Raw genomic sequence first — 16,434 nt, forward strand, 5'->3', positions numbered from 1 at the left:
CATGGATAGGTATCTGGGACTTCGATGTTGTGGCCATTACTGAAACATGGATAGAGCAAGGTTAGGAATGGATGTTGCAAGTGTTTAAATCTTTCATTAAGATCAGGGAAGGTGTTAGAAGAAGGGGACGGTATAACGGTGGCTGAAATAACTTTTGATGAGGACTTGTCTACTGATGTGGTATGGGCTGAGGTTAGAAACAGGAGAGGTGGTGTCACACTGCGGGGAGTTTTTTTTTAATATATAGGCCTCGGCAAAGTTCCAGGGATGTGGAGGAGAGGATTGGCAAATCGATTCTGGGTAGGAGTGAAAGGAACAGGGCGGTCATTATGGAGGACTTTAACTTCCCCAACATTGACTGGAAACGCTATAACTCTAGTATGTCGATGGATCCGTTTTTGTCCAATGTGTACAGGAGGGTTTCCTGACACAGTATATCGAAGGGCTGACAAGAGGGGAGGCCACATTGGATCTGGTACTTGGTAATGAACCAGGCCAGGTGTTTGATTTAGTGGTAGGTGAGCACTTTGGAGAGAGTGACCATAATTCGGTTATGTTTAGTTGAGCGATAGAAAGGGATAGGTACATGTCACAGAGCAAGAGTTATGGATGGGGGAAGGGCAATTATAATGCGATTAGGCAAGACCTAGGAGGCATAGAATGGGGCAGCAAAATGCAGGGGATGCAGACAATCCAAATGTGGAGCTGGTTTAAGGAACAGATATTGCATATCTTTGATAGATATGTCCCAGTCAGACAAGGAGGAAGTGATAAGGTAAGGGAACCATGATTTACTAAAGAAATTGTATCGCTTGTTAAGCAGAAGAGGGAGGCTTATGAGATGATAGTTCAGATGAGGCGATAGAGAGTTACAGAGTAGCTAGAAAGAATTTAAAGATAGAGTTAAGAAGAGCAAGGAGGGGACACGAGCAGTTATTAGCAGGTAGACTAAAAGGAGAATCCTAAAGCTTTCTATGATATGTGATGAATAAAAGGATGACGATGGTAGGAATAGGGCCTGTCAAAGACAGAAGTGGGAACCTTTGTGTGGATCCTGTGGAGATCAGAGAGGTGCTAAACAAATATTTCTCATCTGTTTTCACTCAGGTAAAGGAGAATATTGGAGAGGAGAAGACTGAGATACGGGCTATTAGACTTGAAAGGATTGAGGTTAGTAAGGAGAAGGTGTTATCAATTCTAGAAGGTGTGAAAGTAGGTAAATCCCCTGGGTCGGATGAGATTTTCCCGAGAATTCTCTGGGAAGCTAGGAAGGAGATGTGGAGCCTTTGGCCTTGATCTTTGAGTTGTCACTGTCTACAGCTTTAGTACCAGAGGACTGGAAGATTGCAAATATTGTGCCTTGTTCAAGAAGGGCAGTAGAGATAACCCAGGTAATCATAGATCAGTGAGCCTTACATCTGTTTTGGAAAGGACTAGAAGAGATAGAATTTATAGCCACCTAACAAACAACAACTTGATTGGGAATAGTCAACATGGATTTGTCAAGAGCAGGTCGTGTCTCACAAACCGCTGAGTGTTTTTGAGAAGGTGACCAAGCATGTGAAGGAGGGTAGGGCAGTTGAATTGGTGTACATGGACTTCACCTTTGATAAGGTTCCACATGGTAGGCTATTGGTGAAAATCCGAACGCATGGGATTGAAGGTGATTTAGCAGTTTGGATTAGAAAGTGGCTTTCTGTAAGAAGACAACGAGTGGTGGTTGATGGAAAATATTCAGCCGGAAGTCCGGTTACTAGAGGTATGCCAAAAGGATCGGTTTTGGGACCATTGCTGCTTATTTTTATAAACGACTTGGATGCAGGCATAAGTAGATGGGTTAGCAAGTAGATGATACTAAAGTCAGTGGAGTGGTGGACTGTGTGGAAGAATGTTGCAGGGATACTTGGACAAACTGCAGAACTGAGCTTAAAAGGTGGCAAATGGAGTTCAATGCAGATAAATGTGAGGTGATTCACTTTGGGAAGATTAACAGGAAGGCTGAATACTGGGTCAATTGAAAGATTCTTGGAAGTGTGGATGTGCAGAGGGATCGTGGTCTCCATGTACAAAGATCCCTGAAAGTTGCCACCCAAGATAACAGTGCTGTTAAGAAGGCATGAAGTGTTAGTTTTTATTGGTAGAGGGATTGAGTTCTGGAGCCGTTATGTCATGCTGCAACTGTACAAAACGCTAGTGCAGCCCAGGTCGTCCCAGTACAGGAAGAATGTGGAAGCATTGGAAAAAGTGCAGAGATTTACCAGCATGTTGCCTGGTCTGAAGCGAATATATTATGAGGAAAAGCTGAGGGACTTGGGTCTGTTCTCATTGGAGAGAAGGTGGCTAAGAGGCGATTTAATAGAGACATAGAAGATGATCAGAGGATCAGATAGGTGACAGTGAGAGTCTTTTTCCAGGATGATGACAACATCTCCTTGTACATAGCTGCATGTTGAGGGGGCATAGATACAAATTGAGAGGTGATATTTAAAACTGATGTCAGAGGCAGGTTCTTCACTCAGTGGTATGGGGATGGAATGCCCTGCCTGCCAATGTAGTTAACTCAGCCACATTAGGGGCATTTAAATGGACAAGCATATGGATGATGATGGGATAATATAGGGTGATGGGCTTAGACTAGTTCACAGATCGGCGCAACACATTGAGGTCCGAAGGGCCTATTCCACGCTATGTTCTATAAGATCATAAGAACTAGGAGCAGGAGTAGGACACCTGGCCCTTTGAGCCTGCCTCACCATTCAATAAGATCATGGCTGATATTTTCGTAGCCCTAGCTCCACTTACCCACCCTCTCACTATAACCCTTAATTCATTTACTGTTCAAAAATCTTAGCTTTAAAACCTCTTACTGAGGAAGCCTCAACTACTTCACTGGACAGGGAATTCCATAGATTCACAACCCTCTGTGAAGAAGTTTCTTTTCAATTCAGTCTTAAATCTGCTCCCCCTAATTTTCAGGCTATGCCCTCTTGTCCTAGTTTCATGCACCAGTAGAAACATCCTCTCTAATTCTACCTATTCCTTTCATAATTTTGTGTGTTTCCATAAGATTTCCCCTCATTCTTCTAAATTTCGATTGATATAACCCCAGTCAACTCAGTCTCTCCTCATAAGCTAACCCTCTCAACTCCAGAATCAACATCATGAACCTCCTCTGCACTCCTCGTGCCAGCACATCCTTTCTCAGGTAAGGAGACCAAAACTGAGTGCAGTACTCCAGGTGCGGCTTCACCAGCACCCTATACAGCTGCAACATAACCTCCCTGCTTTTAAATTCAATCCCTTTAGCAATGAAGTACAAAAATTCCATTTGCCTTCTTCATTACCTGCTGTACCTGCAGACAACCTTCTGTGATTCATGCACAACGTTACCCAGGTTTCACTGCACAGCAACATGCTGCAATTATTTTTATCATTCAAGTAATATTCCTTTTTACTGTTACTCCTACCAAAAAGGACTTCACATTTATTAACATTAGTATTCTATCTGACAAACCTTTGCCTACTCACTCAACATATCTACGTCCCTCTGCAAAGTTTCACAGTGGTTTGCACACTTTGCTCTACCAGTCATCTTCGTGTCATCTGCAAACGTTGACACACTACAGGTGGTCTCTAAATCCAAATCATCTATGTAAATTGTGAATAATTGCAATCCCACTAACTCCTGAGTCACACCACTAATAACTAATTGCCAATCAGAAAAGCTCACATTTATTTCCACTCTTTGCTTCCTGTTGGTTAACCAATCCTCTATCCATACTAATACATTGCCCATAACACCTTGTACCTTTATCTTATGCAGCAGCGCTTTGTGCGGCACCTTGTCGAATGCCTTTTGGAAATCTAGATGCACGAGATTTACTGGGACCCCGTTGTCCACCGTGCTCATAATGTCTTCATAGAATTCCAATAGTCTAGTTAAGCGTGACCTGCCCTTCATGAACTTGTGCTGTGTCTGCCCAATGGGACAATTTCTATCTATCTATATGCTTTTTTCTTCCTTTGTAATAGACTCAAGGATTTTCCCCACAACAGAAGTTAGGCTAATCGGTCTGTAATCCCTCATCTTTTGTCTGCCTCCATTATTTTAACAGTGGCATCACTTTTGCTATTTTCCAATCTGCTGGAATTGCTCTAGAGTCCAGTGAATTTAGGAAAATTACCGGAAGTGCATTTGCTAGTTCTCCTGCCATTTCTTTTAGTACAGTGGGATGCATTCCATCAGGGCCAGGAGATTGGTCTACTCTTAGCTCCAATAACTTGCCCAACACTCTCTCTTTTATAATAATGACTATTTCCAGGTCCTCACCTACCTTCATCTCTTTGTCAGCTACTGGCATGTTATTCATGTCCTCCATTGTGAAGACCAACACAAAATACTCATTCAATGCCTCAGCCATTTCCTCATACCCCATTATTAAATCCCTGTCTCATCCTGTAAAGGACTAATGTTTACTTTAACCACTATTTATCTTTTTTGTTGGTTTGCTTCCACGTTTAATTAAAAACATTTTAACATGTTTGACTTATAGTTTCAAACTGAAAAACTATTGCAATAGAGATGCAGAGCAGATAAATTTAACAAGGGAAACTTGCTACTAATGTGCATGAATTGTAAGAATATCCTCAACAAAAAAGTTCTCTTTCACCCCAATTGAAGGTAAATAACCAACCTGTCTTGTTATATTGCCATGGAGAAGAGCTTCTATATGCAGTCGTGACAACAGTTGAGGTATAAAGGCCTTGAGGCGAATGAGAGTGACATCTGGAACAGATTTTCAGACAGCTAAATCAATCACATTTCGAAAGAATATTTATATTCCATTGCTGCAGAGAACCAACAGAGCGTGCCATAATGCATTAAATAGAAAATGAGAATGTGCAACCATCACGAATTCAAAGCTGGTTTTTCTCCAGTGTATGGCACAAGCATACTTGTCATTTGTTCTACAGTCACTATGCTTCAAATTCAAATAACAGTTTGTCTTGATTCAAAGGCCATGTTTGATAGGTCATAACACCAAGCTTGAGCAATGATGCTGAAAAGTATTTTATGGATTCACAAATAAAAATTACGATTCAATGTAACATCAGTTTGGTGTAATTATCTTTCTGCACACCATTAAATATAGACCGCACACATTTTGGTCAAACAAAATCTATGGAACAATGAAATGAGCAAGATAAAAAGTTCTCTAATATTTATCTTTGGTTTCTACTTGCAAAATTTCATTCACTGCAAAATAAAGATAAAAAGATTGCAATTGCACAGCATATCATGAAGACACAGTATTCAAGTATTTAAAACAAAGGTTTGACTGCAAAGTCGTAAAGAGATTCTACATGAAGTAACATTCCCGTAGCTTGTTCTACATTGCCGATTCATTCAAGTGCAGGTTGCCTTAAATTTTTTGCTTGGCCACACTTTCGAAGTATATTAAAGTGAATAACTTGCGTGCGCCTGCTCAATATCTTCCAGGTTGCTGCATGGTTACAACAAGGAATTAATGTGGAAGGAACACAGAGACAGTGTAATTTTAAGAACGAGTATGCATGTAACTTTTTAAAAAAGCATCATTAACAGGGTATAGGCATCACTGGTTAGGCTAGCATTTATTGCCCATTCCCAATTGCTCACAGATGCAGTTATGAGTCAACTACATTGCTGAGAGCCAAACTAGGTAAGGATAGCAGGTACTTTCCCTAAAGGAAAGAGAACCAGCTGGTTTTTCAGACAACCAGTAATAAGTTCATGGTCATCAATAGACTTTAACTCTAGTTAATATTCTCTATGACATCATGAACTCTGCTTCAATCCAGGGCCGAAAGTTTTTGCTGTTACTGTTAAGAACTTGACAAACAATCTATCTGCATTAAATGCTGAAATCGCAAAGCTGCCAACTTAAAACATGCCGAAACAGTCACATCTAGCATAAATGAAGATGGTTATGAAGTCAATCAATGCAGGGCCAAGGTATTGTTGTAGACAATTTTTGCTGTACCATTTGGTCAAACCACTACCTCTGTCACACTGTTCAATTACTTGCTATACGAGAGAAAGAGACAGTGCAGAAACTCCTAATTCTTTTTTATCCTCCACATTTAAGAGCAGCCTAGAGATTTGCATTCATTCCAAGTTGCTTCTGTGAAGTTGCAGCATTACTCAAGGACTTGACCATTTGAGACAAGCATATAAATGAAAATCAGGTACCAAGAGTCACACCAAGTTTTACTCAGAATGTTACCACAGTAACAGGATAACACTGCAAAATACAGTATAATGTTGCTGTCCTAAAGCAGCAGACTGTCACATTTACCCTAAAAAATGTTTTTGTGCTGTAAATCTCACCTGAAACCAAAATTAATGGTGCGCGCGTGTATAAAACAAAATACCTCATACCCTCGACGCCCTCAAACAAGAAAATGCTGTTCAACTTAGCTTTGAATATATTCAATGACCTAGTTTGCTGGGGTAGAGAATTCTCAAGATGAATGATCAAAGAAGAAATTACTCCTCTTTTCATTCTAAGCATGAGAACCACAATCCCAGAAACTGTGTCCCCAGCTCCAAGTAACTTCAAAAAGAAACACTTTCTGCATCAACCATGTCAAACTTTTTCATCTCTCATTCGTCTAAACTCAAAAGATCAGAAATAGGTTTAAAACACTCATCTTCTAGATTTTTAAACACTGAAAATGACAAACGAGTCAGATGTATCATTTACATCCCAATTAATTTGTTCTTGTCTTCTTTAGTGTAATGTGAATGGTGAAGTAATACAACTGTGACAAGCCTGGTTGACTAATATACATTAAGTAAAAACAATCTGTAACACTTAAAATATTTCAATTATCCTACTGGCTTGCTTGATCACTTTTTCAGTGACTTTCTACTAGATTTCTCCAAATTGTAAACGGGTAATGGGTATTTAATAACACATTGGTTACAGACTAACTTTTCTGATTCAAATCATCCCAGACTGATGGAATGGAAATTACGTTCATCTGTTGATGTAAGAGTACTACAGCAGACAAATAGTTACTAATTTGTTAATCTTATTCATTGGTCTCAGGCTAGCTGGTTCAAGAAATAAAAAATGTCACAGATATTAAAATGGATGTTTTTCAGGCAAAGGTGCGCTTTACTCTGTATCTGACACTGTTACCTAAACTGGAGTGCTCGTTACGGATACCTGGGTAAATGGGTGGATTACCCAGGATTAACACTTAACGAATACACTAAAAAAGTAGTCTGTTCTTCTATAGCACAATTGTTGCATTCTTGTGCAACCCCACATTAGAGGAGAATCGCACTTTAGAAACAGCACTTAAAGAGTTGGCACTGTAATTGTGTCACAGCTGACACGTTTTAAAAGTTCACGCTATAGAAACAGCATCCCCAATTCAGTAATTGTGTTACATTAAGTTCACATTGACGAAACATGTGTTATAGCGACCTGTAACTATTAATTTTGACAGGTTTCATGAGTAAAATGCATTCAAGTTGATACATTTTAACAGAGTGTGCTGTTTCTTGTAATTGTGCATAATATTTATAATTATAATTCAAAGCACCTACCTTCCAGTGCTTCTTTAAGTTCATCTTTGGTCCACGCCACCTCAGTCATCAACAGTCTGAGATAATACATAGCATGCTGGTGAGGTTGCTCGGCTCGAAAATTATTCAAGGATCGCATATACTACAAAAAAAAACAAAAATAAAGACCTGCCATTAACCCACTGAATGTTTATAGCAAAAAGAATTAATTGAAGATTGAACACAGCTTTTATATTCAAAATAAGACTTAGCTTGGCAGTAAATACCTCATTGCTAAAACTAAACTCAAAAAATTAAATTTCAAATGAACCCAATAAAGAAATACAATCAAATACAACACTTCGCACCCGAATTAAATGCCCAGGTTAGAGTCCCACCTGATCCAGAGCTGCGTAATAACACCTCTGAACAAGTTGATTGGAAAATGTAAAAAAGCTTTCAGCAACGAATAGGCAAGAATCAAGTGAATGTCACTAAATGCTGTATGGTGAAGAACTTGCTTTTCTTCAAATGTTGAATCAGATTTTCAATGAATTAATTTACTCATAGTTTATTTACAGATTAATTTATTGCCATGTTATAAAGATAAAGCTCTTTGATCATGTTGTAAGTGGAGTAATTTTAAAAGGCGCAGTAACTCAAATAGATTTAGAAGTGCAACGAATTGATACGTTTTGAAATATAAACTGCTTATCTGTTAGACCTTGTTATTCATAACAGGTTGTTGTTAAGGGGTACCTATAATTGATAACAAACTGGTTGAGGCCCAAGGGACACAGCTGCTAGACTGGGTCTGTGGCTGGTGTAGAATCAAACAGGTAGGAAATCAAATTTGACCTCATCCTCATCAACCTGGCCTCCTGCATATGCATCTGTCCATGACACTTTTGGCAGGAGTGAGCATCAATTGTCAATCTTCAATTGAGGATATTGTGTTTTTGTGCCACCGCAAAATAAAATGCTGAAGCATTTTCAACAGTCTTCAGTCAGAAGTGGAGTGAATGACCCATCTCAGCCTCCTATGGAAGTTCAAGGATCACAGATGTCAGTCTTTAACTAATTCTATTCATTCCACATGATAAAGAAATTGCTAATAGCACAAGATATTTCAAGGGTTACAGGCCCTGATAACATTCAGTAACAGGACGAAAACGAGTTGTGCTCCAGACATTTCAGTGCTCCTAGCCAAACTGTTTCTACATTGTGACAACATTGGCATCTACAAGACAGTATAGAAAATTGCCCAGATACAAAAAATACTGACAATTCCAACCTGGCCAATTACTACTAAATTAGTCTACACTCGCTCATCAGTAAAATAATGGAAGGCTTACTAAGTAGTTCTTTCAAGTAACATGCCCAGTTTGGGTTCCAGGGGCACTCCGTTCCTGACCTCAAAGCCTTGGTCCAAACACAGAAAACAGCTGAACAAGGTGAGGTGAGAATGAAAGCTATTGATAAAAACTCAGTGTGGCATCAAGGATCCCCAGCAAAAAATAACCTCTACCTAGTTGAAGAGAAGGAATTACTTCAAATAAAAAGGTTAAAACGTTTGAAATTCATTGAGAAGTAGGAAAACCTGAGTTTGCATTGTTTTAATTCATGGGATAAGAGTATTGCTAGCTAGGCTAGCACTTATTGTCCATCATCATTTAAGACTCAACCACATTGCTGTGAGTTTGGAGTTACATGTAGGTCAGGCCAGGTAAGGATGCGCTTCCCTCAAGGACGTCAGTGGACAGATGGGTTCTTCCCAACAACTGGCAATGGATTCATGGTCATCATTAGACCCTTAATTCCAGATTTTTATTAAATTCAAATTCCATCATCTATCGTGGCAGGTTGGAACCCAGAACATTACCTGGGCCTCTGGATTAGAAGTCCAGTGATAATACCACTAGGCCATCACCTTCCCTCAAAAAGGTCAGGTAGTATCTGGTGGTTCTGAAGAAGGGGTCATGAACCTGATACTATCAGACCTGCTGAGTTTCTCCAGCAATTTCTGTTCGTTACAATCTATTACCATCTTGCTAATGAAACTGAACACCAAGTTAAAGCAACATATGCTACTCTGTCCGATGACCTAGATGACATAACATTCAGAACTGGAAGGTTGTAATCTCTGCTGCATGCCAAAAGGATTGCTGCAACCAGTTAGCATCAAGTTCAAATCCCTTAAGATTTTGAAACCATTCAATTGGAACATTTGAACCATAAAATATAGGCAATTTAAGAGTTACTTTTCAGCAACTTCCAAATTTAAACTAGATCACTGTTCAAAAAAATTCAATTTCACTGACCTACAGTGCAAATTAATTGTACCTCGCTAGCGCAGAAATATTAAACTACATAATCTGATGGCCAACGCAGAACTTCTCCCAAATCCATTAATATTATAGGATTTGAAACAGTTAATATATGGGTTCTTCTCACAATAGCCTAAAAATTCTGATCAGGTGGCTGATCAATAGGAAATCGTATTTGCACAATCGATATTAAACTGCCAGCAGTAGTTACTTGGTTTCACTCTCCCATCATTTTTAATAAGCAAACTTGGATCAGCAAATGTTTAATCAAATATCAAAATCTTTCAAAGTTTTGTTCATTATAAGTAATGCTTTGCCAACTTCCTTCATCTACTTCGATTAATAACATTGGTAGAATTACCAAAGTCTGCAGTTGTATTATTCCATGTTCAATTTTCACTTATTTTGTAAAAAATGTACTTTGATTGATTCCAATGAAGTTCCTACCCTTAGACTTATTTGGATTTATTCTTCTCGAGAATAAATCCCAAATAACTTCCAAATATTAAAATTACTTCCTTTGCTAAAAGCGGATATAAAATAAATGCTCAATAACTTCAATCACCCTGTCGATTACAATGTCAGCTATATAAGCTTTAGCTGAACCCATATCGCCAACAATCATTCTGCCTTTTAAGATACATTAATACAATGTTTACTACTGGCCCATTTTGTTAATTAAAAAGAAGAAAAAGATAGGTTAAAATTAAAATAAATCTTTAATTAAAAAATAAAATCAATCATTCAGTATTCCAAATACTAACTTACATCAAATCAGAAGCAGTTGAATACTGATTGAAAAGCAGTGTGCTGTAAAAGTTGGGATATAGTTTTGAATGAATGTTTTCTTTTTTTCCTGGGTGGGGGAAGTGTGTGCGTGTGCCTGTGTGCGTGCGCTGGTGGTGTCAAATTTCAGAATTTGGAATGGACAAAGACAACCAACGTTATGAAAAGAATATACTGAAGCCAATATTAAATAAGGTAGAGAGATACTGCTCCGGTATATTAGATGTTAGAACTTGATGCAAATTTGGAGGAAAGCTACAGTAGATGCTGGAATTCTGCCAACATTTTGGGAGGCAGAAACAAAGTTAATGAGAAGTTATAATTTGATAAAATGTCACCTTTTCTTCATCTCACCAGAGATTTGACAGCACGTTCCAACTATGCAGCCTCTACCACCGAGAAAGGTAAGACAAGATCACTAGCACCTGCAAAGCTCCCAAGTAACACAGCTGACTTGCAAATATGTTGTTGTTTATTTACTGCTCCACACCACATCCTGGAACTCCCTTTTTAATGGTACTGTACCTACACTACATGGACTTCAGCAGTTCAAGGTACTCACATCACCTTCTCAGTGATAATTAGGGATGGACAACAAATGTTGGCATTGTTAAGTGATGCCCACACACCAGATGGTGCTAGAACTGCAGCATATTCCTAGCATTTTACATCTTTTTTCAGTAATATCTACGAGTAGGGTTGATCTGACCCAAACAATAACTAGTAGGAACGGTGATGCATCACCAGAATTCCCCAAAATTACTGCTTATTGCAAAGATCCTAGTTAAACAAGAGATTTAACTTTTGCATAATAAACATAGCTCAAGAACAGAGCAGCAGAACAGTTCCAATGTGATCAGTTTTGTTTTGTTTAATTACTTTACAACTTTTAAAACAAAGTTTATAAACTTAGCTTCTACGAAAAGGTGCAAAATCTCAGAATATACTGTCTTTTCATTCTTCAAGTAAACGAACTGGATTACCTCCGCGCTCACCCCGCCCCCCCCCCCCAATTCCTGTTCAAAACATTTGCAAGAATGATAGCTTAAATTTCTTATAAAATAATTATAATAGATGATTTGCAAATTGACCAGGGATCTAGTTTCTGCATACATATTCTTTGAACTGCAAGCATGGATGAAACGGTGTTAAGAGATTCTTCTGTCGAAATACTCCAGCAAGAATGCAAAGTGCATAGAAGTTTTAATTAGCGCTGCTGGTCTTTCAATATGAAATCGTTCCAAGTAAATGTTCACCTTTGGCCATTCATTTAAAATAATGGAGCAGGTAAGAACTTCCTACCCTTTTTTCCTTTTAACCTAAACTGGACAAAGTAAACTTACTTTCCTATTAATATTAAAATAAAATGCTTGGATTTGCTTATCACACCAAAATGTTTGATATAATGTTCTACTTACAGCCTCTTTGATTATTTCAAATCGTTTTTCATCGATGTCAAAGGTGGCCATCTTCTCAATTATCTTCTTGAGAATTATGTGCTGCTTGTCATTGTAGCCTTTCACAACCAGCTGTTGGCAAAGGAGAGGACAGAGATTTTCCAGATAAGAAATAAAAAAATAGGAGCAAAAGCACAAAGCAGCAATTTTCTCTTCCCTTAAAGCAGTGTACCAGAGGCAGACAAGTAGAGAAGCCTCCATTCAGCATGACAAATTCCTATTCTCTAGTGTTGTGGATACAAATGTTAAAAATCTTAAAAGCATTAAATTGAATGTTCTAAGATTAGAAAACTTTTCTGAATCCTGAATTGATGATGTTACTATGAAAATAAGAAAATCTACCTATTTCAAGACATAAATGGACTCAACCAAAAATATAAAGCTATATACATCTGAAATGCTGTGTGACTCGGCCTTTGGGAAACCACTATTTGGACATGAAGTCCTTGGCATTTGAAGCATCACAACAAAGTTAACAGAGTTCTTTAAGGAAATAATGGAGAACATTTAAGTAAAAGGTACAGTATTTACTGGTTACCCTTTGTAGCCAACAGAGACATCAACAGTGATATTCATTGGGAGACTGTAATCCAACTATTGCGCTTCTCAAAAATATATTAAAGACAAGACAACCATTTCCTTTTGACACATGTAGTATGCCCTAATTACAAAAATACTTTTTTCAACTAATCCCTGCAAATAACTTAAGTTTGAAACGCGCATAATTTAACTCTAGTCCTTTGACCATAGCCGGTACTATGGTACAGTACCTCAAACTACATTCCACAGTTACACTCACAACTAGGCATTTTTCTGTCAAGGATATTTTGCAAGATTAAAAATTAATTGAACAATACATTTTTGGATCGATGTGGTATAAACAGAGGAAATTAGGAATAAATGAACCACTTTACGAACGCAGGCAGACTAAATAAATATAATCTGGTTTGCATTCAATGATGATCTCTTCAGGCAGCATCTCTGACTATTTACATCAACTTGAATACCTGCCCAAAACTTAGAATAGTCAGATATCCAGAAGTTAGCAGAACACTGTTGCTTTCAACAAAACTAGTGCTCACTGATACCTGAAACTGAGGCAGCACTCTGGTGAAGAATGAGAGCTTCACAGATTAATATCAAGTGTTTACCTTTCATTAAACATAATTTCAAGAAACAATTATTCTAGAACAAAAATATAGTAAATAGGCAAGCCTAGAAATAACAAAAGGTATGAATCAGTGAATGAATAAATTATGGACTAGTTATTTTAACATCATGTATATACAAATTAAATTGAGCATTTGAAGACATGGAATAATCAACCATAGCCAGCATCAATTCTAAAATCATACCTAGCAGACGTTTTTGAAGAGATAAGTGATTAGATAAATAAACAAAAGTCAAACAAAAAAAACAAAATGCTGCAGCACAAACGGACAGGAAATAAACAGTTTGGGTTTGCGGATGTTAAGAACTGAAAGTAGCGCATTACAAGTATTAATATTGCATCAGAACTGGGAAAATTTGAGATGCAACCAGTCTGATGAAAAATCATGAAAATGTAACTATCTTCTCTCTCCACAAATGATCCCAGTAAGATTTTCAGTTTTTATTTACAATTTGCAGCATTTACATTTTACTTATGTTTAGAAACGATGCTGGGTAGAATTTGAGGGGAGTTATTGTCAACAGATTAACAACTCTTTGTCTAACAATCTGGAAACCAATAGTAAGACACAACACCTTGGTTTAAGTATGTAAAACAATGAAATAAGAAAAAAATGTTACATTCTAAAAAATAAGTATGGAGACAAGACCAAACAGAAAATTAAGGTTACACAGTTAATTTACAATTAGTTAGAAGCATTGTGTAAATATTTACAATGTTAATACCCTGAACAATATAAAATTTAAATTAATTAGAATGTTGGTCAATTATAAGCAAAGAATAGAACTATCTGCAGTGGATCAAAAAGTAGTTACAGATTTAACAGTACTTTCTAAATCATGAAAGTGTTCTGATGAGGTTTAAAAAAAAACTCCCAAAGTTTGGTAGTGACTGAGTGATCATTTAAAATTGCCTTTCAGAGTAAAGACAAATGTTACAAGATGATTTTTGTAGGAAATGTTTTGATGCATGGGATGCTGAATTACAGGGAGTAATCAAAACAGATACCATTTATGGATTAACAGATAGGCATTTTAAACTGAGGAAAACATAGGGTTCATGGGAAGAGAGGGAGAAAGGCAATGGTGTCAGTTTTAGTTTACATTAGCAAAGAAGAGCTGGCAAAAACTCATCCAGCCAAAAAAACCACCCACCTTTCAGGTGACAAATTTCTACTCCTCATTCTCTACTACTCTGTTCCTTTGCATGGATACTATTAATACTTCAAATTCAAATTGATTGAAGTTAAAAAAAATTCCTAAAATTTTTTCTTGTGAAGCTTTGAGATACTGACACCAACATATTGGAATATCAAAATTTACAAATGATAGAAGGTAATATATATAAATAACTAATTTGACTAAAAAGCAAGAACACAATTTGTATACTCCACTTGTAATTATTCACCCCTTTATACCACACTCAACAAACCTCATCTTCTTCAACCAGTAAATAGTTGCAGTACACTACAAATCCAAATGCATCTTTCAGACTTATTAGTGCATTTTAAACATGCAATTTAAAATTCACGTAAGAACTGCAAGCAGCTTGTGCAACCTTCAAACACTTCAATCACAAGCCAGTCTCCTTCCTGCTCTACTTACAAGAATTGAGTTCATTGCTGGAGCTAGTGCATACACCAAGCCTGTGAGGCGAGCTGCATATGTATACTCTTTTAAATCATCTCTCAATAACCTGATATAGAGGTATGTCATGTTGCAATGAAGAGGGTCAACATAAATGTAACGACTAACAAAGAGAACAAAGATAAAAATGTGGCAATAAACCCTCAAGAAACAAGCTGATATTCAACAGTGATATTACAATAGGCCATACAAAATATACAAGAGTATGTATATGCAGCCTCATGGCTAAACTAATTTTCCTACGAGATAGAAGGAGAAAATACTACTTTAATCATGTGGTGGAAGAAGAGGCTAGTTTTGGATGGATAAGGTGTGCAGAAATAAGGAGAATATAAAAATAAACTAAAAAAAATTGAGGAAGATAATCCTGGAGACTTACTGTCTCCCTGAATTTGGGTACTTACATACATTCCATAGATTGTATTTTGTAGGTCATAGTTCAAACCAGCTAGTTCTGCTGCATATGCATACTCGTTGAGAGAATCTTTCAGCAGTTCAAGATACAAATAGGCCATGTTACAATGTAATGGATCCACATAAGCAAATGGGCTGGAAGAAAATATACCAAATATTAAAGTTGTGATTCTACAAAATTAATTAATGAAACAAGTCAATACTTTCACCTGCCTACATAGCTATGCAAATGAATAGAGCAGTTTTTTTTTCAAATGTAAGTTGAAAATATAACGAGCTTTAAATATATTTTAAGTATGGAAAAAACATTTTTCCAATAACAAATCCTTGCTCACGAGACAGGTAGTGGAAACTTTATATTTTAATTACACACTTGGCTAATGCAATTACAATCATTATAATGCCTGTACATTTCAAATCAATAGATTTAGCACTTTGTACAATACATTTGAAACAGGACGTAAATGAGCTTGTGGAATGCCAATATTTGATTGAGATTCAGCATATCAGTCAATATCCTTTATAGAAAATAACAATAATCAATGTAATATGGCTTAGGGGTATACAATATGAACATACAATTTCATCCTATTGTTGCATTTACTAATCTAAATCCTTGGCAAGGCAAGGATAGACTAGATATGCTAATGCTCTTTTGTTTCTTCACCATGGAAAATCAATGTAAAATAGCTGAGGCTTAAGAGATGCGCCCACATGGACCTCAAGACATGAATGCGAAGGAAACCATAGTTCAGGAAATTATACTTTATGTTAGTTAATGGCAAAATATAATACTTCAATTTGTTATTGAGAAGCATTAAACTGTTTTCTTTCCCAGATGAATTTATGTATGCATTACCAGTAGCTACAAACCATATTGCTAAAAAAAAACTTATAATTTACTTCAGGACTCAGTAAAATCAATTTTTTTTAAAATATATGAACTGTGGATCTACAAGAGAAAAATTATTTTATGGAACCTACAAACTACAGAAGGCGAGATTTAATGCTTGCCAATTTCGATCTCCACCAACAGGGAAAGCTGTGCAATGAATCAAGCAGGTGGACAGAAATA

At 37.1% G+C, this 16,434-nt stretch overlaps 1 protein-coding gene across 4 annotated transcripts in view; it reads right to left on the reverse strand.

The window, feature by feature from the left end:
• The window catches only part of ide (insulin-degrading enzyme), a 119,536-nt gene that overhangs the window by 37,798 nt on the left and 65,304 nt on the right, over positions 1-16,434 (reverse strand). For all 4 annotated transcript variants that reach the window (XM_043712501.2, XM_043712496.2, XM_043712500.2 and 1 more), the window contains exons 15-18: positions 15,350-15,494; positions 12,090-12,200; positions 7,601-7,721; positions 4,695-4,786 (exon numbers count right to left, since the gene is read on the reverse strand). In XM_043712501.2, coding sequence (XP_043568436.1) covers positions 4,695-4,786; positions 7,601-7,721; positions 12,090-12,200; positions 15,350-15,494 — 469 coding nt within the window. The remainder of the gene's footprint in view (positions 1-4,694; positions 4,787-7,600; positions 7,722-12,089; positions 12,201-15,349; positions 15,495-16,434) is intronic.

Source organism: Chiloscyllium plagiosum, unplaced genomic scaffold (genome assembly GCF_037043375.1).
Source record: "Chiloscyllium plagiosum isolate Xiang-an unplaced genomic scaffold, Cpla_swu_hap1 HiC_scaffold_22, whole genome shotgun sequence".
NCBI classification, from domain to species: domain Eukaryota; kingdom Metazoa; phylum Chordata; class Chondrichthyes; order Orectolobiformes; family Hemiscylliidae; genus Chiloscyllium; species Chiloscyllium plagiosum.